Source organism: Pseudorca crassidens, chromosome 14 (assembly GCF_039906515.1).
Source record: "Pseudorca crassidens isolate mPseCra1 chromosome 14, mPseCra1.hap1, whole genome shotgun sequence".
In the NCBI taxonomy this organism is placed as follows: domain Eukaryota; kingdom Metazoa; phylum Chordata; class Mammalia; order Artiodactyla; family Delphinidae; genus Pseudorca; species Pseudorca crassidens.
Genome location: NC_090309.1, coordinates 14844678 through 14872481, shown reverse-complemented (window position 1 = coordinate 14872481; position 27804 = coordinate 14844678). Strand labels below are relative to the sequence as shown.

General features: G+C 46.1%; 2 protein-coding genes across 2 annotated transcripts; one reads left to right on the top strand and one right to left on the bottom strand.

The window, feature by feature from the left end:
* Nucleotides 1-85: 85 nt before the first annotated feature.
* Nucleotides 86-6857, top strand: MAT2A (methionine adenosyltransferase 2A). Its single transcript, XM_067704512.1, has 9 exons — nt 86-304; nt 2537-2614; nt 2710-2832; nt 3126-3238; nt 3326-3469; nt 3649-3867; nt 4082-4264; nt 4416-4549; nt 5221-6857. Exons 1-9 carry the CDS (start codon nt 214-216, stop codon nt 5321-5323), a joined length of 1188 nt encoding a protein of 395 aa, XP_067560613.1. The 5' UTR covers nt 86-213; the 3' UTR covers nt 5324-6857.
* Nucleotides 6858-7762: 905 nt separating this feature from the next.
* On the bottom strand, nt 7763-20122 carry GGCX (gamma-glutamyl carboxylase). Its single transcript, XM_067704510.1, has 15 exons — nt 19963-20122; nt 19399-19569; nt 18118-18276; nt 17626-17791; nt 15871-15949; nt 15332-15438; nt 14297-14460; nt 13682-13947; nt 13402-13533; nt 12861-13012; nt 12251-12420; nt 11907-12037; nt 11142-11289; nt 10770-10965; nt 7763-10335 (listed from the first exon to the last, which is right to left on the bottom strand). Exons 1-15 carry the CDS (start codon nt 20003-20005, stop codon nt 10143-10145), a joined length of 2277 nt encoding a protein of 758 aa, XP_067560611.1. The 5' UTR covers nt 20006-20122; the 3' UTR covers nt 7763-10142.
* Nucleotides 20123-27804: the final 7682 nt, after the last annotated feature.

Sequence of the window (27804 nt, the reverse complement as noted above, 5' to 3'; positions counted from 1 at the left end):
GAGTGGCGCATTGGCGCGTGGCGCCGAGGGGCGGGGCCCGAGCCGGGCGCGCGCGGGCGCCGTGTATAAATAGTAGGCCGCGCTGCCCGCCGCCTCGTTTGCTCCGCGCCGCCCGCTCGAGCTGACAAGAACGCGGTCTTTTGCTAGCGCGTTTCGCACTTGTCGGCTCGCCGCTTTTTCTCCTCAACGCCACTTTCACTCACCGCCACCACCATGAACGGGCAGCTCAATGGCTTCCACGACGCGTTCATCGAGGAGGGCACGTTCCTCTTCACCTCCGAGTCTGTGGGGGAAGGCCACCCAGGTGAGGTGACGGGGCCTGGAGCGAAGCGAGGGGCGGGGCGCGGGGTCGGGACTGGCCGGCAGAATCCGTCGGCCGCGGTGCCCAAGCCGGTGGCCCTCTCCCGGCTGCTGGTGGAAAGAGCGGCGGCCGCGCGCCTTCCTCGTGGCGCTGCCGCTGCCGAGCGCGTGGCCGCCGCCCCCCCTTCCTCTCTCCTCCCCTCCCATCCGGCCGCGCGCCCCGGCATGCGGAAGATTCCAGAAAACGAGAAGGGCGGGGGCCGTGGCCGCTCGTGTTCTAGCCGGGGAGGGCACTAGTTCCTTCTCCCCGCCCTGCGGTCCGAGCCACCTCGAGTGGGCGGCCCGCCTCGCGTGCTCGCGTCCGGCCCGCGAGAGCGCGCGCCCCGCATTGCAGCCTCAACCACGTGTTTGCCGCATGTGGCTTCTGGGCGAGGGAGCCGGCTGGTTTGCAGAGCGTGGCCCGGACCACCGGGCCTCCGCTCTTCCCGTTAATTCTTTGGCTACACTGAAGAATACGACATGTCCTTAGCCGGTATATGGCCTCGCGTCAAGGTGACAGCCTCCAACTAAATATAGTGCTTGTCGGAGGAGGCATTCCTTATTTGGATCGTGCGTGAAAAGGATAGGAAGCATGAATTAAGTGTATGGCGCCATTGCGTTGGGGGTGTTAGGCAAGGTTTTTACTCCATATATCATCCTCCGGGCTTTGTCCACCGGTCCGCCATTATGGCGATCAATTTACACGTGAACGAATGAAGCTATTTCAAGGAACTTTCGATCCCAGCCTGAAAACCTCACCTAGTGAAGATCGTTATTCTAATAGACGGGTCCAGCCCTTTCTTGGGATGACCACAATGACAGATGCCTCGTCTGTTGGTTTAAGGATCCATTTCCCTCTAGCAAGCTTACTGTGCCTATGATGAAATCCCACGAGCAACCTAGTGGTAGAGGAGAGGACAAACCCCGAGATCCTGATGAGTGAAGGTCAGGTGTGGTGTGGGTGGTTTTGTTTGTTTTCCCCCAGCGCTGAGAACTGCACTGTGTATTTGAACCGCCTTTTATTAACTTAAAGCTGCAGGCATTTGTAAATGTTTAGATTGTCCTGGGCCTCTGACTGGACTGCGGTACACATTTTGCTTAAGTTTTTTTTAGATGGTTATAGAAAATTTAGGAAAGTGATATTCGGGGTTTTTTTCTGTTCTCCTGATTTTTAATAGAGGGCAGTACAGTGAGGGGAAGATCAGCAAGGATTCAGAATACATTTGGGGATTTTCCAGTCTATTCGGCTCTTGTTCCTGGATTACTCTTAACACAAAATCAAATGCCGTTTTATTCCCTTTGTTCATGAAGTGTCGTTGCTTTCCTCATTTAACTCTGACTTTATTTCTCACTGCCCTAATTGGCGTTCCTTAGAATCAGGGAGAGATTGATAAACGGTTCACCTTTCTGGTTGGTTAGATTTATAATGAAAAATTTAAATTCGGGGGATAAGATGTAAGTACCATTGTCTTTGAAAATTAATGCTGTGAAGGTAAATGTTCCTTGCTTTGCTTTTGAATGGAAGATAAAACACTTTCTACTTACTTCCATTTAATCAATCTCCATTATGTGGCTATCCTGTTTAACAATAGAAATTGTTTTTGCCTAGGAACTTAATTTTTCAAAATGTCTGATATACTTTAAAGATGGGACTGAAGTCCTTGTAAAGGTGTAAAGTGCATATACTGCAATGAGCTTAAGTGTATTAAACATGCTGGGTGTTCTGCTGGCTTATCTGAATTGGTGATCTGTGGTACAGCTATATGAAGAACAAGGTGTCAAGTTAGGAAACATGTAGCACTATATCCAGCATTTATTCTTCAGGGAAATGGTTTCTGCGAAAGCAGTATAGCAGTTAAGATCTCCATACTTGGAATGTCGCTGAAAATGTACACTTGAAAATGGTTAAATTGGTAAATTTTATGCTGTATAGGTTTTGCCACAATTTTGGTGGGGGGAGGGTGCCCTGCCAAGCGGCCTTCAGGATCTTAGTTCCCTGACCAAGGATTGAACCCATGCCCCCTGCAGTGGAAGCACGAAGTCCTAACCACTGGACTGCCAGGGAATTCCTGCCACAGTTTTTTTAAAAGAAAACACAGAGATCTTCCCAGCTGTAGTTATAGGGGAAGGGGGCATGACATACATGACATTATCAGTGAATTAAAGAAATTAAGCCAGGAATTTTTTTCTTCCCCAGATAAGATTTGTGACCAGATTAGTGATGCTGTTCTTGATGCCCACCTTCAGCAGGACCCCGATGCCAAAGTGGCTTGTGGTAGGTTCAGAACACTGCTTTATCACCTGATGAAAAGGTAGCATGAAAATTACTTCATAAAAGTGATGTTTGACTGTGAACCTCTCTTTTACTAGAAACTGTTGCTAAAACTGGAATGATCCTTCTTGCTGGGGAAATTACGTCCAGAGCTGCTGTTGACTACCAGAAAGTGGTTCGTGAAACCATTAAACACATTGGATATGATGATTCTTCCAAAGGTGTGTTTTAATGAGTGGGCTTTCTAACCTCATTTTTCCAGGTATTTTTTTTCAGTCCTCTCTAGCTATATCTTCTAGAGTGTTCCTGGGAATATTTAATTCTACTTGTATATTTTTAGTGTTTTTGTTCCAGCCCTATTCTTTAAAAGTACTAAGTTTTAGGTATATTTGATTTCTCTAGCAGCATTTAGAATTCCAGATAATTTTAAAATGACAAATTTACTTTGTCGTAAATACAAAGTGTTGCTATGGCCCTTTAAAAACAAACCAAAAAAACATCGTTTTGTTTATAGGGTTTGACTACAAGACTTGTAACGTGCTAGTGGCCTTGGAGCAACAGTCACCAGATATTGCTCAAGGTGTTCATCTTGATCGGAATGAGGAAGACATTGGTGCAGGAGACCAGGTATCTTGGTAGACATCTGTTTGCATCTCTTCTAACATTAAATTCTAAAGCTTGGATTGATTGCATTGGTAACTTTTCCTTTTTTAGGGTTTGATGTTTGGTTATGCCACTGATGAAACAGAGGAATGTATGCCATTAACCATTGTCTTAGCACACAAGCTCAATGCCAAACTGGCTGAACTACGCCGGAATGGCACTTTGCCTTGGTTACGCCCAGATTCTAAAACTCAAGTAAGTGACGAGTGTCAAAACTACACACATTACATTGGCACAGGACTTCAGTAAGGTGTTTTGATTAAAGCTAAGAGAAGAATATGGTTTGTTCTCTGTATTGTAATGTAGGGTAGAGAATCAGGAACAAAGCTATTGTTTAATAGATTGATGTTCTGATGATCTGTTTCACTTTCAAGGTGACTGTGCAGTATATGCAGGACCGAGGTGCTGTGCTTCCCATCAGAGTCCACACAATTGTTATATCTGTTCAGCATGATGAAGAAGTTTGTCTAGATGAGATGAGGGATGCCCTAAAGGAGAAAGTCATCAAAGCCGTTGTACCTGCAAAGTATCTTGATGAGGATACAATCTATCATCTACAGCCAAGTGGCAGATTTGTTATTGGTGGGCCTCAGGTAAGGTCTTACAATGTCAATTCAGTTGCTTTTTTGGGTCTTCTGTTACTTGCTAAAATTTGGCTACTTCCACCTTTTTCCTAGGGTTTTTGAAGCCTACCTGTGCCTCTTCCGAGGATATTTGCCAAGTGATATTGAATAACCATTTAACAAGCCTGATCTAGAACCACTGGAAAGGATTAGGCATAAAGTAACTTAAATCCTATAATTTCAGGGTGATGCTGGTTTGACTGGCCGGAAAATCATTGTGGACACTTACGGTGGTTGGGGAGCTCATGGAGGAGGTGCCTTTTCAGGAAAGGATTATACCAAGGTGGACCGTTCAGCTGCTTATGCTGCTCGTTGGGTGGCAAAATCCCTTGTTAAAGGAGGTCTGTGCAGAAGGGTTCTTGTTCAGGTATATACTTCTATATAACTGGGTTGACTAAAAGGCATGTAAGCGGGAGGGCATTTAGCAGTTATCTACTTGTCTTTTTTTGATACCAGTGTATTACACAAGTATGTGGGTCTTTTGATCACTGACTCTTACGACATTTAAATTCTTTTAGGTCTCTTATGCTATTGGAGTATCTCATCCATTGTCTATCTCCATTTTCCATTATGGCACCTCTCAGAAGAGTGAGAGAGAGCTATTAGAGATTGTGAAGAAGAATTTTGACCTCCGCCCTGGGGTCATTGTCAGGTAAAGATGGTAAAGACTATTGCTAGTGAAAAACATTGAGGGTGTGGGTGTGTATGTATATATACTTGATATATTCAAATCTGAGAAAGTGAAGGTGTGAAGGAAGACTGGAGTGGGGAAACATGGTAATTCCTAGAATGTGTTGATGTCATTTTTAAATTGCCGTCAGTAAAGGCTTAAATTATTAGGAAAACTCTAAAATTACAGTGCTGCATGGCTTAGACTAACCACCCTAGAAAGTCCTCCACATTTGATATAGGCTTTGTGCTCCTGTTACCTAAGGGATGTTTACTTAAAAGAAATTTTAGTACAGATGAATGGGCATGGCTGTTACAAAGAATATAACCATGGTAGGGTGTGGGCATGGGACCTCGGTAAGTATTCCATGATTTTAGATGAGCTTTTGACACTTGCAATGTCTCAGAATAATGACAAGTTTTCATATTTGTTGAGCCAGGGACGGAAAAACAAGAACTATAGTTACTAATAAGGACTGTGCAAGGAGTTTGGACACCAGGGAAGTAACAAACACTTTTGCCACAAACTTCTTTCCTAGCATACCCCAGAGAACTGAACTCATTTGCCAGAAGTCTTGAAAATGAGTCTTGCTGATTGTTTTGCTTTAATTTAATTGAATGCTACATATTAAGTTACGGACTTGTATATTCCAGGGATCTGGATCTGAAGAAGCCAATTTATCAGAGGACTGCAGCCTATGGCCACTTTGGTAGGGACAGCTTCCCATGGGAAGTGCCCAAAAAGCTTAAATATTGAAAGTGTTAGCCTTTTTTCCCCAGACTTGTTGGCGTAGGCTACAGAGAAGCCTTCAAGCTCTGAGGGAAAGGGCCCTTCTTCCTAAATTTTCCTGTCCTCTTTCAGCTCCTGATCAGTTGCAGTCACTCTAGTCAATGACATGAATTTTAGCTTGTGTGGGGGACTGTAAGTTGGGCTTGCTATTCTGTCCCTAGGTGTTTTGTTCACCATTATAATGAATTTAGTGAGCATAGGTGATCCATGTAACTGCCTAGAAACAAACCAACAGCACTGTAGTAAACAATGCTTTGAAATTGAACCTTTGTGCCCTATCACCCAACCTTCTAAAATCCTAATTGCATTGACTTTCCCACCAAATGCTGAAAATGTCCTTGTAACGTGCACGTAAAGTACTTGTAGTTCCATTATAGCCTCTGTCTGGCAATGCCACAGCCCTGTCAGCATGAATTTGTAATGTCTTGAGCTCTATTATGAATGTGAAGCCTTCCCTTATCCTCCCTTTAACTTGATCCATTTCTAATTATGTAGCTCTTTGTCAGGGAGTGTTCTCTATCCAATCATTCTTGCATGTAACGCAAGTTCCAGTTGGAGCTCTAGCCTGACATGAGAAAGGAAAAAAAAAAAAGGCAGTTACCATTAAACCATCTCCCTGGTGCTTATGCTCTTAATTGCCATCTCTTAAACAGCACCAAATCAAAATCTCTCCACTTTTCAGCTGTCTTTTGGAGGACGTACGTAATAAGGTTTTTATTTAGTAAATCAATCCTATGCATGGTTTCAGCACTAGCCAAACCACCAACTCCTAGCTCTAGAAAAACAGGCACTTGGCACCCTTGTGATGTCATACAAAGAAGTCACAGGGCTGTACCTGAGGGTCTGTAGGTTGCACACTTTGGTACCAGATAACTTTTTTTTTCTTTATAAGAAAGACTGAGCACTCCACACTGCACAATAAGTCCTCCCAGGGTTTTAACTTTGTTTTGTTTTCAAAACCAGGTCCAATGAGCTTTCTGAACAGCTGGTGTAGCTACAGAGAAACCAGCTTCCTTCAGAGAGCAGTGCTTTTGGCGGGGAGGAGGAAATCCCTTCATACTTGAACATTTTCTAATTGCTTATTTATTGTATTCTGGGGTATGGCGTAAGTACAGAGAAGCCATCACCTCAGATGGCAGCTTTTAAATTTTTTTTTTTTTTTTTTTTTTTTTTTTCCTCAACACCATGATTCCTTTAACATGTTTCCAGCATTCCCAGGTAGGCCAAGGTGTCCTACAGAAAAACCTTGGGTTAGACCTACAGGGGTTCTGGCTGGTGTTAACAGAAGGGAGGGCAGAGCTGGTGCAGCTGGCCATGGAGAAAGCTGACTTGGCTGGTGTGGTACAGAGAAGCCAGCTTGTTTACATGCTTATTCCATGACTGCTTGCCCTAAGCAGAAAGTGCCTTTCAGCATCTATTTTTGGAGGTTTATTACGTATGTCTGGTTCTCAATTCCAACAGTTTAATGAAGATCTAAATAAAATGCTAGGTTCTACCTTAACCTGTGTCCATTATTCTTTTAAAGTGTTTTGGTATGAATATGAATTGAACATACTTTTTAACCCTGAGTAATCGTAATCCCACCCATGGTTTAGGGAAATCACTTCAATCCTGACTGCAAGCAGTTTGTAAATCATATCCCTTGCACTAAGGAAGTTCAAGGTTTGGTCTCAGTTTGTCTAGCACTGCCTTTTTTGGCCAATACACTGGGCAAAATTCACAGCTCCTTATTACAGCAGCCAGTTCTACACCATCAGCAGTGTTTTAAATTATCTAAGGTTAGGGGCATAAAAACCATTAACGTGAGTGTAATGTGGAAGGAGTGATAGTGTTCACTTCAGAAAATTTAAGCCAATTTTCATCTTTTTGAAAATGTAGAAAGTTTATTTAATGCCTTAAGTTCCCTGTCTATATAAACAGGTGTTAAAGGCTGCAAGTTACATGTTCAGTACATACTACAGTTTGAAAAGGGTTTTTAAACAGTGGTGAGAGAAAAGCTTATTCTAAAATTGTAGAAGGTTCATCAGCCAGAGCTTGGACCATCCTTCCTTAAGCCTAGCAGCCACTTGGCACATGTTCATACCAGCACGTATGAGATCAAGTGGTTCAAACACTTCACTGTGCTCTGCTGTTGCAGACGTGAGGCCCAAGGAATGCTTATACCTGGTTGCCTGGAGGCTTAGAAGTTTAGAAACATTTGGGAGGGAAGGCAAGGTTAAATCTTCTGACCTGCTCTGAAACTTGAGAAGTTCAACTTTGCATGACATTGAAAAGCTCCAGAAAAAGTTTAAGAAGCCTTTAGATCACTGCATTGCTATCTGAAGATAAGTTAACCATCTTGACCAAATGGGATGAGGATGAGTACATGCCTGTAGGCTGGTGAAGTGATACCAGAGAGAGAACTGCTTTGAGGTTCGGTTCAATATTTATTTACTAGGATGACCCCTGCTTTCAAGGAGTTTGCAGACTAAAGAGAGTGACCTTCAAGGTGGCTTGTCCTCTACCTAGCCGCGGGGTGGAGGTGGGGATTAACCAGCTGAGGGAGGAGAGTAGAAGCAAAGGCATGAAACAGCAAGGGGTGAAGTGATTACAGCTGAGAATCAAAAGCATGAAGTGTTAATAGAAGAAAATGTCGTATTTCATGTTTAAGTTGAAAATCATACTTTTCTACAGAGTTTCAAGGGGGATGACACTGGTCAGGGATAGAAGATCTAAATGCTCGGGGTAGGATGCAAAGCCTTCTGGCGAAAAGGACATTAATTACCAGGGCCTGAATACTGAAATCTGAATAACCCAGATTTTCACCAGTGAACAGCTTTTCTTAACCAGTATTAGACTAGCACCTTTCTTCATCCCACCCAAACATTTTCATTTGGAAAACGAGACAGGTTGCAGGAAAGCAGCATCCTTGCCTGTATTAAGAAAGATACTTTTTGCAGGAGTTTCCTTCTGAAGTGAAGAGTTTTTTTTTTTAACCAAGTAAAAAGGAGGGTGTGGGCAGCAGTTGCGGGAAAGGACATGGTGCCAAGGTGTATCGTGTCGCTGAGATCTGCAAAAGGACTGAAAACCAGTGTTTCCCCCACATCGGTGCAAGATGCCCTGTGGCACAGCCATCACTGACCCACAAAATGCCTTGTATGAATCAGAGGGACTTACTGCCAGGCCCCACTTGGCCTCAGCTGGGTGCCCTTATTCAGCCCCAACCTGCACAACTACATGGCAGCCGTGCTCTGGTCTATCCCTAACTGGATTCCAGTATAAAGGCTGAAAGAACAGAGGTGGTAGAGATGAATTCAATAGGTCCAAGAAGTAGGAGGCAGAATTAATGGGACTTGAAATCTCAAGAAATGTGAGGAAAAGAAGAGTCAAGGCTGATGACTCACAGATGGCTTGGTTAAAAAAAAAAAAACAGTTGCCATTCACTAATAAAGGAGACGCAAGTCTGAGTTGGGGATGAATGCAAGTTCTGTTTATGACAGAGTTTGAAAGCTCTGTAGGATATCCAGCTGGAGCTAGCTAGATATACAGGTCTAGGGCACAGGAAAGAAACCTAAGCAGCAGCATCACTGGAAACCATGGAGTAGACATAATCATCCCAAGTGTGTACAGTGAAAAGGCAGCTGCCTAGGAAAGAACCCTGAGACTGGGTGGAGTGGAGCACGCGAAGAGAAGCCTGAAAACAGATGCGATCCTTTATCAAAGTTACTGGGACTGCCAGTCTACTGACGTCTCTGCCCGGAAGACCGTGAGCTCCCAAGCAGGGCCTGTTTTTTAGTTTGTTTGTCTTTTTCTTTTTAATTACTCTACGCATTCTAACTTCCTAGCCCAGGGCCAGGCCTCTGAATTTTCACAGCATTGAGGATCCTCCTAAATCACATCCAAACTTTCTACATCCAGAGTCTACAAAGCGACTGTCAACATTCCCTAATCCCTCACCACTGTTCGGTTAAATCTTACTTTACATCACCTCCTGCTCATTAAAGGCTAGAATAATGCTAAATACTAAGCTTATTTGTAGATAAATACCACTACTAATCACCTAAATTTCGTTATTTAACTCTTGCTATTCTAACTATGCTCATGACTGCTACTGAAAAACTGGCTGTATAAATAATAGGAGCAAAGAAGGAACCAAAATCGCAGTGAAGAGAAAATTATTCTCTGTGCATTTAAAACCTGATCACCATCCTAATCATACTTTATAATTGGACAAGTTTTAAGCTACATTATTGTCAAGGATTCTGAAAACTACAAGCAGCAGGGTGCAGGACCTTTAAGTCAAACAGACTTGAGGTTCAAACCATCAGTCCACCCCTTATTAGGTATATGTCTTATGAGCAAATTATATTACCTCTCAGCCTCAGTTTCCCCAACCATAAAATAGGGCTTATGGCCGTTAAGGACTAAATGTAATAATGCTGGAACAGTGCTTCACACAGTGCCTAGCATATGGCAAGCACTTGAGAACAGCCAGCTATTATTTTCATCATGGAACATTAAATCTCTTTCACCAAGGAGCCAGTCACTTTAAACCTGATCCTTACCCTTTCATCCTAGAAAGACATTTTCACGTTGTTTTTTAACTCCCCAGGCCCCTCAACCTTGGATTGATAAATCTTATCCTTGCTTTACTTCCTTGGTTCCTCTAATCTATCATCTCTGAATTTATCAGAGCTATGGATAAGGAAGAAAAATGTAAAAAAAATCTGAATTTTTCAGATGTCCACTGCATAGGTAATGGTCTTGTAACGCTGCTCCTATATCTGTACCCAACATCTGGCCTCCCTCAGAACTCTGAGTGGACAGTGTCAGCATTTGGCTCAGAAGGATTAGGATTTGAAGAATCTGTGTTTGAAAGACTCGGCTCCCCAACTGGCTCAAAGGGTCGCAAGTTCGCATAAGTCACCTCTCGGGCCAGCTGCTCCAGGGAAGGGCGGCCTAATACCAGATTTCGAAGTGAGATACAAGTCATCAGAAAGCTGAAAAAGAGGGAAAAAGCCAGCAATCCAAACTCCTGTTTCAACATAGGCATTCTGGCCAAAGCCCTTAGGGGACACCTGGTCCTACCCCCTCACCCAGGCATAAATGAGACTCTCCCCTCAAGCACCCCAACATCCCAGTTGGAAAGGCACCCCACTCCTTATACAGTCTGGTAGAGGACTCCAGGGTGGGGTAGGAATAACCCACAGGGAGGCTGGAGAAAACTTGAGGCAGAACAAGAGGTGGCCATCAGACACCACTTACTCTCCCATTCAATCAGGGAGAGGAGAATGGAGAGGACAAAAGGGAGGAATTTAGCACTGGATTGTCCTTTCCTGGGAAACAGTCCCTACTGTTACCCTCACCAGAGAAAAGTTACTCAGCCTGCAAACATCTAATGGCAAAGACACGTACTGCTGTGGGTAAAACTTACCTGCGGCGAAAGACATAGAGCTTTCGCAGCAAGAAGCGGAGGAGTCGCTCGTGGAAAGGGGCATTTCGCCGGCGTTCGATCTCCTGGAGCCTTTGCTGGCGTCTAAGAAAGGTCTGAACCAGCGGTGTTGGCTCAGGGCCCCCTTTGACTTCCCCTTCCAGCAGAGGTTGCAGCTCTGGAGGCAGAGGCTCTGTTTCTGCCCGAAAGAAGGCAAAAAGACGAATCACTGAGAGAGAGAGAGCATTCTCTCTCCTAGAACTCCCCTTTCCCCAGCTAGACGCTTCAAGTTCATTCTTTAATGGCTAGATCCTCACTCACAACACTGACTTCTTGTAAAGCGGGCTATCTCAGCCCAAATCTTCATATACTCACCACTTCCATTCTCCACCTTCTCCTTCAATTCTTGCAGGTATGCCAGGTCTTGCTCCAGTGCAAGCTCTGTAGTGTTGACATAGATGTACATGTAGCAGGAAGGACTGGGCGACATTGTATACACCTTATGGTACTCACCAGCAGGCAACTGAAAAGAGGGAAGAAACAGATCTCTTTCACCCTCTAGTCTTTCCCTAGCCAGCCTATGGCCTCCCTACACTGTACACCGTCGCAGACATCTTTTTTCTTGTGTGTTACAGTCCAAAGGAACTGACCTCTAGAACCCTGAATGAGGCTATTCACAGCCCCCCTGGGGCCCTTGCTTTTTGAGCTCCCACTGCATTATTGTTATGTTAAAGTATTTTGAGTCTGTAATAAAAAAACTCTACTAGTCTAAACTTTTCTACCATTGTTTTATTCTGTCGTTTTTGTTTTGTTTTTCTAATATTTATTTATTTATTTGGCTGCATCGGGTCTTAGTTGCAGCAAGCGGGACCTTCATTGTGGCACACAGGCTTCTCTCTAGTTGTGGCGCACGGGCTCCAGGGCGCATGGGCTCAGTAGTTGCGGCACGCGGGCTCTCTAGTTGTGGCGTGGGCTCAGTAGTTGTGGCGCGGGCGGGCTTAGTTGCCCCAACAGCATGTGGGATCTTAGTTCCCCAACCAGGGATGTACCCACGTCCCCTGCATTGGAAGGTGGGTTCTTAACCACTGGACCACCAGGGAAGTGGTGTTCCCTCTACCATTGTTAATTCAAGCAAAATACCTGCATTTTTTCTCCCTCCTGAAGAGTCTGGTTCTTCTGTTCTGCCACCAGCTCCACAGTTACCTCTCCCTGCAGCAGCTGGATGCTAGTGTTGCCCAGGTCTTCGCTCACAAAGTTCTCCAGGTGCAGCCCTGTTGGGCAAGAGTTCCCCAACCCACCCCATGGTGGAGTGAACTCAGCCCCAGCCGGAACAGAGAAATCACACCTTCACCAACACCCCCCACCTCGGGTTTCAAAAACCTTCCTCCCACCAGGAGAGGCCCCTCCCCACTCCATCACACGCCATATCCCTGGCCAACAAAGCCAAGAGGGAGACAGCAAAGCCTCCTTGCTCTCCTCCGTACCAGGGAAATCCGCGATGAAGACCACCTCGGTGTGGTTGTCCAGGCTGCTCTTGATTTCCTGTAGTTTGGTTCTCCAGGGAGACAGGTCCATCAGTAGCGGCTGCAGCCAAGGTGTACGCTGGAAGGGGGACCAGGTAGCCTGCACGATGTCCACACGAGGGTCAAAAATCCTTAGGAAAGAAAACCATGTTCTAAGGAGGCCACAGCCACCTATGCACTGGCATTTCCGGTTCTGTTCTTTTCATCACTGTTCCCAGATAGAAGAAACAGGTTTTTCAGAAAGAAGAAATGGTCTACGTCAGCATGTTATTGCCAGTTTGGGACAGAGAAAGGAGGGGAAAGAGATTCTGCAGCACTAGGAAGAGTGGGAGTTAGTGGCCACCTGACAAGAGCTGTGATAACAGCTTCGAAAACAATAAGTGCATTACCTTTTCTTCAGGATGATGGTGCCCCCTGCTGGAAGCAATCAGCTATGCCCACAACCAGGTCAACAGGGACATGCACCCGAGGACAGCCTTTCAAGCAAGACAACACTGGGGAGCATGGGCTATTCATCTTGGCAGAAAGAGCTGGACTTCATTTCTCCCCCTTCTCTGCTCCCCTTGCCCACCTCTGCTGGAAGCGGTCATTGATGGAGACCCAAATATCAAAGTAGATCTGGGGCTCAGTGACATTGTACTTGGGAAGCAGGCGGCTCAGGCAAGTGGCATATTGCTTCAGCATGTCCGCATGATCCTTCCAACGCCGGCTCTGTGTGAATACCTGCCCCAAACCCCCACGTTAGTCTCACCTCATTGTTATGGAGCCTCTGGATAGGTCATGCAATGCCAACGGCACAGAGAGACCCCTGCCTGCTGCCAGTTCTGACAGAGAAACAGCAACAACAACAAAACCACACAAAACTCGCTGGAAGAATTTCTCATTGCTGGGCTAGCGGTACTCACCTTTCCTAAATCTCATCTCAGTTCAGGGAAGTGAACGACATCACCCTATTTCAACCCCCACCAAAGAAGCGCTCCACAGGGCTCCAGAGAAAGGGCAGAGTGGGCCCAAATGTGTTTTATTTCATAATTGTGTTTACGACCAAACCAGACCCCAAAGCTCAAGGGGGCCTCTGAAGGCCAGTAAATCATCAGCATCAGACATCTCACCCCAGGGTTGAGGTAGCCCAGCTCGCCGGTGCGGCCATCACGGTAGGTGATCTTCACGTGCTGGTGGGAGCGGGAGTGCACCATCATGTCCCAGGAATAGCCGTACAGCCCGTTTGTCCAGTTGTTATAGCCCTGAGGAGGCAGGGCAGCGGCAATCAGCTCGACGGTCCTCACACTGACACCATCCTCCACCAAGAGAGGTCTGCAAGACCAGCCCTGTTCTCTCCCGGTTGCCGTCGCCTCCACCGCTGCCCAAGGTTAACCCCCAGCCCACACGTACCTGGGTGAGGAAATGGGAATAGGGCAGGAAGAGCTGCTCCAGGAGGTAGAGCAGGGTGAAGGCGGCGCCCAGCCGATGGCGCAGCCCTGGCTTCTGACCACCTTTGGCCCGGCTCCTCTTATACACGCAGGAAGCACTGGGCTGGGGGGCAGTCCTGAGGGGCAGCAGTTCTTGCAGCCTTTTCGGGCAGTGAGCCACCAGCTTCCGAGGCCACTCGGGAGAGCAGAAGAGAGGGCTGCTGGCCAGCATGACGTAGGGGAACATACCTAGAAAAGCAGGGAGAAAACCAGCACGTCAGGAGTTTGGCCGGAGGAAAACGTGGGTAATCGCCTCAACCCCCTTCCCCTAGGCAGCCTTTCCCAGGTACTCCACTGATGATGAAAGAAGTTCTCAACTCCAGTCTATTTCTCCCTGGAGAAACTTACTACACAACATACTTGCTGAGCCCGGAAGCCACCAGCCGCCTCCCTGTTTGTTTCCATCTCACAGAGACCGTATCCGGCTCAGCTTGGCGCCCGTCCCTGTCACCACCTCCCACTGCCACACGTGCCGCTGGCTCGTCCCTCTCCTTCACACCTGTGGTTTCCTATTTCCCACCAGAGTACAGGAACTGACCAATGCTGAAGAGCTGGGAATTCATGCAGTGGAAGTAGGACACGAAGAGGAGGCCAATGGATCTTGAGGCATCAAAGAAGAGCAGGAAACCGGCAGAGAGGTCGAGCAGCAGTCCGCACCAGTGCACCACCAGCAGACTAGTCATCTCCTCAGACAATACAAATCTGCGGACACCAGGGTCAAAGGTCAGGCACCAGCACTCACAGCGCACTCACAGCAGATGTACCTCTGCTACGCTGTCCTTGCTGCAGGATCCACCCCAGCAGGTGGGTGGAAGAACTCTGCACAAAGACATCCTCTGGTAGGGTTTTCCAACCCCTCTTCATTTCCACATACTTTAGGTGGCCATCTTTTTTCAACATACCCTATGTAATAAGCAAGAGTGCATCTCCGAGGGCACAATTTGATTGAGCAGTGTGTGTTGTGGCAGGCAGGTTCTTCGTGGAGGTTATACATTGAGAAGAAACTGTAATAGGGGAACGCTTGGCTAACATCATCATGGTGTCAAACTTTAGGAACTGGGAGATGACAGGAAAGAGGGAAAAGAACAAAGTAAAACAAGAGGAAAGAAGAAATGGGAGGAAGAGTAATGTCAGAGAGGAGCAGCTCTGTTTTGGAAAGAGTTGGCAACAATGGTATTGTCGGGGTAAGGGGCGCCGACTGCCCATCTGCTCCGCACGCCGACCAAGGAGTCCCGGCGAGAGGCTGGGGTGGCCACCCGAGGACAGAGGCACCACCACAGCAACTGCTGGGGCCACTGCCTCACTTACCAAGCCACCTAGCCCTGGCGCTTTCCTTTCCTTTACTGCTTTTCCCTTTGTTTCCGCCCACACTGTAAGTCTCCCAGGGGCAGCTAGGCCTAGATCTTTTGATACCATCAACTCTGCCTTCTGCTGAACAGGGAGATGAGTGGACAGAGGGAAATACGTGCAAATTCAGGCAAAGTGGGAAGAGCAGCCGTGACTGCAGACCTGAGGGAGTCAAGCCCCCCACTCTGCACCTGGGCCACATGAGGCCTCTTGCCCTGCCGCTCACTTGAAGGGACTGAAGAGCCAGTGCCGGGACAGGTATTCCATGGAGTAGCCTTCCACCCAGTCTGCGTCCAGCTTTTTCACGCCCGCAATGAAGTACACAATGAAGATCTGCAAACACAAAACGAATGTTCAAACAAAGTCAGAACCTTGTCCCCTACAGACAGTCACAAATCAGTTCTGATGCCAGTTCACGGCCCAAGGGAGACTAGATCCATTCTTCTATTCACTCATCTCATATATTCACTCACCCGACATCCTACAGATGCCAGGCACAGTACTAGGCACCAAGGAAAGTCATAATGTTACTCTTTCCTCATGAGGATTCTAATCCAGTGGGAACAAAGCTCGACTCTTTCTATGACAAGGTGAGAGACCCCAGAGATTAGGGGGTTGGAAACAAGGGGAAGGCCAGCCCAGCTTTCCAGCAAGAGGGGGAAAAGAGAAGATCCAGGGAGGCAGAGCAGAGCCTAGTCTGGCAGTGGAACAGCCGTGCTGACAATGGCTGCTGAGAACACCTCCCCCTCTCCTGAAATCCTGTACCTGGCCACGCAGCACAGCATAGTTCCAAAGGGGCACGTGGGCGTTCCGCTTCCGGGCATTCAGCAGGCCGTCCACAGACCTGCAGCGAGGGGGAGAAGGATAGAGGACAGCTTCTTAGTCCAGTCCCATTTCTACCTTGGGACTGGTAGAAATGCTTTTTAAGTGTAATGCTCTCTCTATCCCAGGATGTCTCCCACACCTTCTCTGGTCCTCTGGGCTATTCTGAGGTCCTTTAGAATTATATGAGCATACTGCAACAACGACTATTTTAAGTCACAACAGAAATATTACTAGTGAGTTATAACAACGGAAAGTTCAGTGTTTACCATTCGTTTAGTTAGCAAATTAGTTTCTCCTAAAGAAATAGATTGGGAACAAGACTAAAATGCTAGAATATGGCTGAATATGAAAAAGAACGAATTTGAGGCAACGTTTGAAAAGCTAAAGGTGTATGAAAATATATATAGTGCATTTAAAAACAAGTTTCAATTTCTAAGACAAACTGACACTTCATAGACCTGGATGCTAGGATCTAGTGCCAGAGGGTACCTGCTAACAGCTTACCTAGGCTAAGAACTGATAAAACCAGGCTCCTAAGATTAGATGTATTCTGGGGAGGCAGAAGCAAAGTACGTTTTCAAGAAGACACAGAATGAGCAGAGAAGCCAGGAAAGGGGCAGCTTATACTTGTGCTCAAGAGCATGGGAGCCTGTACTTAAGGAGACCTGGAGTCTCACTTACGCCTCTTACATGCTATGTGACCCTAGGCAAGTCCTTTACTTCTCTAAGCCTTAGTTTCTTCATCTATAAAATGGGAATAGCACTATGGACCTCATGGGGTTATAATGTGGAAAAATTAAAAGCGTTTAGCATAGTGCCTGGCACGTGGAAAGCCTTCAGTAAGTGATGGATATTTTTTCAAACTGTGTAAAAGTCATAAAAATGAGACTTTTCAGGGGTATTCTGTCAAAAGTGCGTCTTTGTGATGACAGCTGGCCACTCTGAATGAATGTAAAGGTTTACAAAAGGAGCATCTGCATGTGTGTGTTGATGAAAGAAGTTTAATTAATGACTGATAAATCACCAACAAATCCAATGTCTGAGATTTTTTTCCCCCTATACTCATGTTACTGACAGCTCATACTCGCTTTTCACTTAATAATGGGAGAACCCGTAAAGGTCATCTGCCCTGCCACCCTGCCTCCAAATCCCTTCTCCATCTCCCCTAAGAGATGGTCACCTGAGCCAGAGGTCGAGGAGGGTTACCTCCTCCCGGGACAGCACTGCTCAGCAGCCCTGGTGGGCCCTCTCCTTCTGACATGACTCTGCCCCACAGCAACTTCTACTCTTGGCTCTAACTCTGCCCCTCTGGGCTCACACAGAGAAAGTCTGCTCCCTCTTCCACATGACCACCCTTGTAGTATCTGAAAACAGCTATGTCTGGCTTTAGTCTTCTCTTCTTCTCTCTAAGAGGATTACAGGAAGTGGATAGATCAAGGCACCTGGGGAGATAGGGAAAGAGTGAAGGGGTGGGAATGGAGCCATTTTGCTTTTTTGTCACCCCAAGAGCCCCAACCTCACGGACCCTTCCCTCTCCCAAATCCATCCAAATCAAAGTGTCACCCTGTAACCACACTCTGCAACGCATGGCTGAAAATACGTTTGCTGGGACAAATTCTAGGACCTCCCCGGGCCCCTATCTCTGGTAACCATCCTGACGCAGCCAACCCCTGCCTCTTTTCCCCAGACTCATACCAGTAGCGGTTTGCATCCATGAACGTCAGCTGAAAGGCCAACAAACCATACAGATAGGAGTGGTTGTTCCACGATGTCTTGTCCAGAAGAAACACATACCAGTATGGCAGCAGGAATAACACACAGCTTATCCGGTAGCGCAGGCCCAGCATCATGCCCAGTGCCCCTGGGATTTGTGGGGGAGAGGATTAAGAGGTCAGAGGGGTACTACAGGCCCAGCTCCCCTGGGACAGGCTGTGGGTAGGATTAGGAAAGGTCATCAGACATTTTATAACCAAGTGAAAATAAATTTCAATTAAATGTTATTTCAACATTTTAAACAGAGTTACGGGGTCACAGCTCAGATGACACACAGGTCAGCAGGATGAAATTATAAGTCACGGAGGAAGTGAAATAAGAAACCCAAGACCTTGGTCATTCACCAGCATGCTTTGTATTTCAGGGTTTGGGGTAGGCCAGTCAATACTCCCATCTCTCCTCAGTTTCCCTCACCCAGAAACATGATGGTGTAGACCAGATACATCCAGTCAAGTGGCAGTGGCTGCAGGGCGTCCAGCAACGGGAAGCGGCACACCTCCAGCCCATCCAGGTATCTTCGGTCCAGGGAGCTGAGCCCCCGCTCCTGGGGAATGTCCAGCACCATCATCAGCCCTGAGAAGGCAGAGGGGGAGGGGGCCGCTAGGCCTTAGCAAAGCGAGCCGTGGAACATGCTGGAATACAGTCGAGCACGCCCAGCTCCAGGGTCAGACTTCTTTCCAAACCCCGGAAAGAATTCATTCAACAATAACCACAGAGCGCCTACTCTGTGCTAGGCATTATGCCAGTTGTGTGATCTCAGACAGCCACTGCACCTCACCGAGCCAATTCCCCATTTGTGAAAGGGGGCTCATAATATTTTGCAGGGTTTCAGAGAAGATTAAATGAAAGAAGTGTACAAAATGCGATCAAAGCTGTTCAGATTTGATAGTAATATTTGTAAAGGTCTGCCCTGCTGGCTAGAGAAAGTGCTCTGGGGTGGTGCTCCTCAACCTCTTTTACTTTCTGGCATACCTGGCAGAGCAGTGTCTGGCCAGCACACTGGGGCAAAGAGAAGGGGTACTCAGGCCAGGAAGGCATCTCCAGTTAAGGCAAGATTTCTCAACCCCAGGACTATTCAGTTTGGCCTGGTTAATTATTTGCTGGGAGGGCTACCGTGTGGTTCATAGGTCATGCAGCAGCATCCCTGGCTTCTGTGTAGGTGCCAGTAACCACCTATTCCCCTTCCCTCCCACCCCCAAGATGTGACAAATACAAATGTCTACAAACATTGCCAAATGTCCCCTGGAGAGCAAACTCACTCCCCGTTGAGAAGCACAGGGAGTAATATCTCAGCATATCTGTAACCCATTCCAAACATACACGCTGTGGCCTATGAGTTAGAAAGATCTGGATTAGGGAGTCACGGCCTAAATGTCTGCCCTGTCACCTCTGCCATTTCTCTAAAGTCTAGTCCTTAGCATACTTACTGGGCAACTTCATGCCACAAATAAAATGGGTTCCTGTTCCTCTACCTCTATATTTCCTATAGCCTCAGACCAAAGCATTTCTGGTCTCCAAACCCTAATCGGAGACAAAACTGGGTCACAACGACCTCTTCCAGGATATCAGTAACTTCAGCTCTTAGGAAAAGGAAGGTAAGTCCACTAAGCAAGTAAGTATCCAAGAAATGGACAAGGGACGATTGTCATTTTCCCATCCCCAACCATGCTGGCCCCTCCCAGAAACTGGACTTACCAAAGAGAAAACGGAAGACTGCCAGGCTTGCAGGATCTGTTGGTCTATTCAGCAGGGTCACCAGCTTCCCCCAGCTGGACACATCTGTCCACTCAAAACCCAAGAGCTTCCCCATTCGGCTGCCCTGACGGCGCCCTGAGGTCTGTCCAGCCTTATCTTTCTGTACTTTATCTGCAACCGATAAATGGAGAAAGTTGTGGGTGCGCGTATGGGAATGGAGATGCTTTAACATAGGCTCCTCCTCAAATCACAGAAATCACAGGCCCAGGTCTTCTGCCTACCTGGATTCTTCCACTGATCTCTGACTACCCGAAACATCCCTGCAGTGCAGCCCCTCCTCCAGGATCCCCCAATGCCCCAGAACCTTTCTCAGACAGCAGCCCTCTAGCCGCAAAGCGTCCTGAATGTCATCAATACCCCGAAGCCGAAGACTGCAATCTCTTTCTACGGCTCCTTCCCATCGGAGGCTCCCTTCCCCAGGTCCCACAGGGAAGCCCTCCGGTCCCCACCCTTCTGAAACCCGCGCCCCTCTCTATCCGCCACAAGGCGGGGCTCTGACCCTACCTGAGTCGGGCGGGGACAGCGCAGACCGAGCAGACACCGCCATGGCCTCGGGGAGGTAGGTCGGCCAAGAGTCACCATCCGAGTAGGTGCGTCGCGAGGGAAAACTCCCCTAAGTCCCGCCTCCCCGACACAACAGCACCCGCGAGGCCGGCCGGAAAGTGCCGGGACTGTCGTGAAGAGCCCTAGTCGGCCGCGCCGGGCTCCCTGCTTGGCGGCAGAGGGCGGAGCGAGGAGCCTAGGGCGGGGCGAAGCGGCCGCGAAGGGGCGTGGTCAGGCCCCGGCCTCCCCGGTGACCCAGGAGGAGGGAAGATGTCACCGGGCCTGCTTCTCTTCCACCGAATGACCAGTCTCTTCCCTGAGGCCTCCCGATCCCTCTCCGCGCTTTCAACCTAAGAAGACTCCGAGATCCCGCAGCTTCCCTGGGTCACTCCCCGCACCCATTAGGCCTCTCCAGACGTGAGCAGCGAGGGCGCAAATGTCAGACTCTTCCCAGAGAGGTTCCCGCCGAATTAGGACGCACCTGGAAGGGCTGCCCCGGTCTAGAGACTGTGTGCAAGTTTCTTTATTCTCTCTTCCAGTACCTGCCATGAACCAGAGGTTTGAAAGCAGCAGGGGAAACCGGAACAACATAGCTGCAGAGGGTATGCAGAGTAGGGGCAATGAATAGAGTGGTCGATCAAGGAAAGTCTTAAGAGAGGTGAGTCTTGAACAGCGTTGTAACATCTAATTCTCTGCACTGGGATTGACCAGCAGGATCAGAGGAAGGCATCTTACACCAGGGGTTCTCACATTTTTTAGTCTCAGAACCCCTCTACACTGATACACACGTTATGGAGAACCCTAAAGAGCTTTTGTTTATAATGGGTTATATTTTCCCATATTTACCGTATTGGAAATTTACACTGAGAAATGTTTAAAATATGTATTGATTCACTAAAAGAAAAAAGTAATAAACCCATTACATGTTTATATAAATAACCTTTTTAAGAAAAAGTATATTTTCCATACCAAGAAAATACATGAGAATAGTATTCTTTTACATGCAAATCTCTTTGATGTTTGGCTTCATTGAAGAAAGCTGGATTCTCGTATCTGCTTCTGCATTCCATCTGTTGTGAAATGGTGTTGATTGAAGTATGTGAAGGAAACCTGGCCTTACCGATACTTAGTTGGAGAAAAGAGAAGCATTTTATTATTTTTTATTTTTATTTTTTTTGCGGTACGCGGGCCTCTCACTGTTGTGGCTTCTCCCGTCGCGGAGCACAGGCTCCGGACGCGCAGGCTCAGCAGCCATGGCTCACGGGCCCGGCCGCTCCACGGCATGTGGGATCTTCCCGGACCGGGGCACGAACCCGCGTCCTCTGCATCAGCAGGCGGACTCTCAACCACTGCGCCACCAGGGAAGCCCAAGAGAAGCGTTTTAATAGCCTGTTTAGATAACTGGATATTCTTTTGTACCACACCCAAACTTACAAGTAGTCGTTTTTTAAAGGTTAGTCAGATGTGAAATTGAAAATCATATAATGAACTTTATGCTCTATTACATTAAAATCATTGGTATATCTTGCGCTTTGAATGGACCTTTTACTCACGCATGATTTTGTAAAATATGCGTGGTCATTTGGAAAACATTGCTTCACTGAGTTACACAGCTCTTTTAAATGCAGAGCCTCTTAACGTGGAGCAACAGGAACTCTGCTTCCATTACTCGTGGGACTGCAAAATGGTACAGCCACATTGGAAGACAGTTTTGGCATTTTCTTACAAGACTCCACATGCTCTTACCATATGATCCAGCAATTGTGCTCCTTGGTTATTTACCCAAATGAGTTGAAAACTGATGCCCACACAAAACCTGCACGTGAATGTACAGCAGCATTATTTATAATTGCCCAAACTTGAAAGCAACCAAAATGTCCTTCAATAGGTGAATGGGTAAAATAAACTAGCACATCCATATGATGGAATATTCAGTGATAAAATGAAATGAGCTATTAAGCCACAAAAAGACATGAAGGAAGTTTAAGTGCATATTGCTAACTGAAAGAAACCAATCTGAAATGGCTACATACTGTGTGATAACCTGGAAAAGGCAAAACTATGGAAGTAGCAAAAAGATTGGTGGTTGCCAGGCATTGGGGGGGAGGAAGGGAGAGAAGAATGTAGCGCAGAGGATTTTTAGAAGGGTGAAACTGTTCTGTATGATACTCTAATGGTGTCGTGGTGAGTTCATGTCATTATATATTTGTCAAAACCCATAGAATGTATAATATAAAGAATGAACCCTAATGTGAACCATGATTATAGTTATAATATATGGTTATTAATATAACTATATAGTTAATAGTTATAATATCACTATTAGCTTATCAGTTGTAACAAATATACTGCACTAATACAAGATGTTAGTAATAGGAGAAACAGGGAGAGCATGAGGGGTATATGGGAACTGTCCGTACTACTCAAAAAAATAAAGTCTATTAATTTGAAAACAAACAAAGGTGATTTGAGCTCACAGTTTAATTGCACAAGTGCTTTTTCTTAGAAACTATGAAACATCGTATTTGGGTATGCAGAAGCATTGTATGCATATTTCCCATTTCTTCACACAAAATAGTAAAAAGATCTGTATTCCAGTGTCAAGAGTTTATAAAATTATTAATTTGTACTTCTTCATTAAGGATGTTCTTAATTGACACTGGCATTTTATTTTCTATTTTTACTTTCTTTTTAGGCTGCACACTGGCATTTTTTTAAAATTGCAAACGCATGGCAGGAAGGAATGCAATGACTACTCCTGCAATTTGGTGCCACCGTCTCACTCCTGCTAAGTTGCCAGCAGTTTTGCCACCATTGCTTTTTGCATCATCAGTGCAAATGTCAACACAGTTAAAAAGGCAAATAACATCTCAGTATTATTATAGTAGTTTTGTCCCTAAGGACTCCAGGGGTTCATGGACCATGTGCGGACAACCACTATCCTAAAGGGAAAGGGCGGCAGGGGTAGATGTAAAAGTAGAGGTTACTGGGCACAGTTGTGTTTGGCAGGTGGAATTACTGGGCTAACAAGTGTTCCTGCTGTTGAGGGTCTGGCCCACTTCTAGGTCATCCTAATAGGCAAGGGGGGCCAAGTCACTTTGGAAGCCATAGATCTATTTAGGGGATGGATCTCTTAATCCACTGTCAGATCCCAGTCCAAATGAATACAGTGTGGGTTGGGAAGTTTGGGCTAGATCTTCCAGGATCACTCAAAATTAGATGGTTCCATTAAGTTCAGTGTTGATGGTCTGTTACGTGCCAAGAACTGGACAAGTTACAGAGGAGGAAACAGAAATGATTAAGTTGTGGCCTCTGTCCTATAGAAGTATAATAATAAAAATATATAGAAATAATAAAATAATAATAGAATGTAGGAAGTCATAAGTATTAAGTGAGGTTCAAAGTGCTACGGGAGCACTGAGGAAGAAATGAATTATGACTGGAGAAATCAGGAAAGTTTTTTTGAAAACTTGGGCCTTAAAGGATGAGTAAAATTTTGAGAGGAGAGAGGGAAATCAAAAGTTCTCAATAGTCTTGGGTGAACTGAGAGCATTCTGTGTAAGAGAACTACAGCTAGTAAATGAGCTGTGCTAACTCTTCACCTTTCCATCCCATGATTTTAACTTGTTTTTGTTCAAGGCGTTGATTTCCAGTTTATCCTTTCAGGACCAACATACAGAGACTCATGGCATCAGACATTCATTTATCCATAAAATAGTCCAAAATTTACAAAAGGAATTTCTTCATGGTTCTTTTCTAATAAAAATTCTCTTTCTGTCTGCACTGTGGAGAAAGAAGCCCTCTTTCAGATCTCTCAATTCAATACCCTAAACATTTAGTGACTGCCTACTACGTGCAGGATATATGTTATTTTCTACGAGGGGTACCAAAGTAAAAACACAGCCCCTGCCTTCACAGAACTTAGAGTCTCAGAGGAGTCAAATGTGTACGTAGTTAATGGCAAAGCATATTATAGGCTCTGTAAAAGATACAGTGTGATGGCGATCAGAAGAGGAAGACTTTAACTTCAGTGGGGAAATCTGGAAGACTTCATGGAAGCAATGTCTCAAATATGAATAGACTTGCCATAGGCAGTGATGAATGAAGGAGGATAGTCACTCATCATGAGACAAGTCCATTTGAGCAAAGGTATAAAAGGGAATGATGTGTTATGGGAAGGGCAGGTAATTTAGTATGACTGGGGGGCTGGGAGGTGAGTCTCATGAGAGATAAGCTTCAAAAAGCAGGTTGACAGCAATCTTGGAATGCTAAGGAGTTTGGGCTCTACTCTGGAGGTGCAGCATACTCGAGTCAGTGTTTTGGGAAGATAACAAGTAACCCCAGGAGGAATGGATGGGAAAAGAAAGGTCAGTTTGGAGGTGGCTGGAATTGTTCAGAGAAGAGATAATGCCCGGCATTACCTAGGAAGCACAAGCTGATATGGAAAGGAGGGGGTGGATTTGAGAGACATGACCAAGACTTAGTGATGTCCCGTTGTGTGTGTAGGATGGCTTAGCGGTTCCTAACTTGGGACACTGATATAATGGGAGTACTATCCAGGAGGAGGAACATGGGGAGAAAATAAAGGGTTTGGGTTGGCTGTCGGATGTGTCTGTGGACTGACCAGGGTATTGGAGAGGAAGCCGTGGCAATTGACAGAGATGTACAGATTTGGGGATCATCCATAAATGGCTGTTGAAACCGTAAAGGCATTGATTGCACTTCCAGAGGGAGAGCGGGGTTTCTCAACCTTGGCAGTATTGACATTTGGTCTGCATATTCTTTGTCGTTGGGGGGATGGGTGAGGTGGGGGGAGGGGCTGTTCTTGGCATTGTAGGAAGTTTAGCATCTTTGGCCTCTACCCACTAGATGCCAGTAGCACACCTCCGCCACCAGTTGTGTCAAACAAAAATATCTCCCGACATTGTCAAATATCCCCTGGAGGGCAAAATCAACCCCACAGAGAACCGATTGCTCTAGGAGAGAGTGCGGAGTCAAAAGATGGCCAAGGGCAGAACCTTTGGGTTCTAAGGTCACGGTAAGAAAGGAAGAGCACACTGGGAAAGATGGGGGTGACTGTGTCACAGATGGGGTGGCCAGTGGTGTAACAGTCTATAAAGAGGGTTTTGGAGACAAAAGAGGCCTAGGCAGTGGGGAGAGCTTTATGATCTTTCAGGGAGCAATTCCAACTGAGCCTCCCAAACGTGCTTTCTTCTTGTTCGCTAGCCTTTTCCCTGAGAGGTACAGGAGTCAACTGCCCCCTTGGGCCATAAATGAGACTGGGATATATGCCAGTGTACCACAAAGTTTGCCTGGTTGCTTTGCAGGATGTTCATATTCCTTTTCCCCTATTTTCTCATTCCATTTGTTCTATTAGTCTCCTTTTTCATTTGTAATGTGCTTTAGCAGAAATATATACCCATACCATTTAATCCTGATAATAACCCCGCAAAATAGCTTTCATTCTTATTCCCATTTTGCAGATGAGGAAACCAAAACTCCCAGAGGGAACCTTGCCTAAGACAGCACAACCAGGGAGCCATAGAGCTGATGCCCAAATCTTCTGATCACGCAGGGACTGAAAACACTCTTCATCACACCCCAATTGCTTCTTTGGTTGCAACTCCTACCATGTAGCATCTTTTCCTTACAAAGTGACTGACACTCCCCTTCTCCTGGGACAGAGCCTTCCTTGACTGTAAAGGAATCAGTGACTTTTGTTCTCTTGTTCCCTGACCACAGCACCATTTCTGCTCATAGAGTATTGTTTGGTGCCTTACTGAATGTCTCACCTTGTGAGGGTGTTAGCCAGATGGTCTTTTTTCCTTCTTCATTTTCTTCTTTTTTTTGGCCATGACTGGCGGCTTGTGGGATCTCTGTTCCCTAACCAGGGTTTGAACCTGGGCCACAGTAGTGAAAGCCCAGAATCCTAACCACTAGGCCAACAGGGAACTTCCCAGATGGTCTTCTGACAAAGGGTAACATTGTAATGTTTGTACAGGTGAGGCCAAGCCTGTGGCAATTCTCTATGGTGAAGATGAGGACAGACAGGTCACAGGCCCAACTGTGGGCACTTCGGAATCTCCCTGATGGTTGCTGGGTCTAGGCCAAGGGTCATCTCCCTCAGGGACACGCGTGTATGTCCAAGGCTTGCAGTGGCATAACAGACCCCAGTAACTCCTCAGCTGTTGGAACTCTCCTTCCCTCCCTGGGAATCCTCTGTCATTTCCTCCTGCTCCCCACAAACTTCCTACTCTGACCCTTTGTTTCTTGGCACCCCTCATGTTCTCTTAACCACCAATTCACTTAGCATCTGGAATTCTTAGTAATAGTAATCACAAAAGCCACCATTTACTGAGGGTTTTTAAAGTACCAGGCATAGACAATGGAGGTAACTGAGGCTTAGAGATGTTACATAAATCTGTCCAACGTCACATAAATATTAAGGTACAGATCAGCATATCTAATAGAAATGTAATTTGAGCCACATTGGTAATTAAAATTTTCTATTAGCCAAATTAAAAGAGAAAAGAAACAGGTGAAATTAATTTTATCAATATTTTTTTATTTAACAATATATCCTAAGTGTCTATCAACAGACCAATGGATAAAGAAGATGTGGTATATATATACAATGGAATACTACTCAGCCATAAAATAGAGTGAAATTTTGCCTTTTGCAACACCATGAGCGGACCTCAAGGGTATTATGCCTAGCGAAATAAGTCAGACAGAGGAAGACAAATACTGTCTGACAGGGGTCCCCAACCCCCGGTCCTTGGACTGGTACCAGTCCACATCCTGTTAGGAACCGGGCTGCACAGCAGGAGGTAAGCGGCAGACAAGTGAGTGAAGCTTCATCTGCTGCTCCCCACCACTCCCACCGCTCCCCACCGCTCCCATCGCTCCCCACCACTCCCACCACTCCCCATCGCTCCCCACTGCCCCCCACCGCTCCCCATCGCTCCCCACCACTCCCCATAGCTCCCCACCGCTCCCCATTGCTCCCCACCGCTCCCCATCGCTCCCCATTGCTCCCCACCGCTCCCCATCGCTTGCATTACTGCCTGAACCATCCCTCCCACCCCTCCACACCCCTTCCGTGGAAAAATTGTCTTCCACGAAACCCATCCCTGGTGCCAAAAAGGCTGGGGACCCCTGCTGTATGATATCACTTACATGTGGAATCTAAAAAATACAACAAACTACTGAATATAACAAAAAAGAAGCAGACTCACAGATATAGAGGACAAACTAGTGGTTACCAGTGGGGAGAGCGAGGGGGAGTGGCAATTTAGGGGTAGGGGATTAAGAGGTGCAAGCTACTATGTATTTTATAATAGCTATAAATGTATTTTATAATACATTTTATAATATTTTATAAATAGCTATTTTTATAATATTTTATAATAGCTATATTTTATAATAGCTATATTTTATAGTAGCTTTTTTATAATAGAGCCTTTATAATAGCTATAAATGGAGTATAACCTTTAAAAATTGTGAATCACTATAGTGTACACCTGTAACTTATATAATATTGTACATCAACTATAACTCAATAAAAAAATAAGGCACTTGGGAATTCCCTGGCAGTCCAGTGATTAGGGCTCCGCGCTTCCACTGCAGGGGGCACGGATTCGATCCCTGGTGGGGGAACTAAGATCCCGCATGCCGTGTGGCCAAAAAAATAAATAAATAAAATAAAGCACGTTACAGATTTTTTTTTAAAGGGAAAAAAAAGATCCAAAACATTATTCCAACATGTCATCAATATATAAAATTACCAAAGAGATATTTATA

Excerpts from the sequence above, each read along its gene's own strand:
- MAT2A (XM_067704512.1), top strand. The coding sequence starts at position 214 with ATGAACGGGCAGCTCAATGGCTTCCACGACGCGTTCATCGAGGAGGGC. Across the intron at positions 3,239-3,325 it reads ACATTGGTGCAGGAGACCAG|GGTTTGATGTTTGGTTATGC; the intron begins GTATCTTGGTAG and ends TTCCTTTTTTAG. Across the intron at positions 4,550-5,220 it reads CGCCCTGGGGTCATTGTCAG|GGATCTGGATCTGAAGAAGC; the intron begins GTAAAGATGGTA and ends TGTATATTCCAG.
- GGCX (XM_067704510.1), bottom strand. The coding sequence starts at position 20,005 with ATGGCGGTGTCTGCTCGGTCTGCGCTGTCCCCGCCCGACTCAG. Across the intron at positions 15,950-17,625 it reads ATGGATGCAAACCGCTACTG|GTCTGTGGACGGCCTGCTGA; the intron begins GTATGAGTCTGG and ends CCCTCGCTGCAG. Across the intron at positions 12,038-12,250 it reads CTTCATCGCGGATTTCCCTG|GGCTGCACCTGGAGAACTTT; the intron begins GTACGGAGGAGA and ends CTTGCCCAACAG.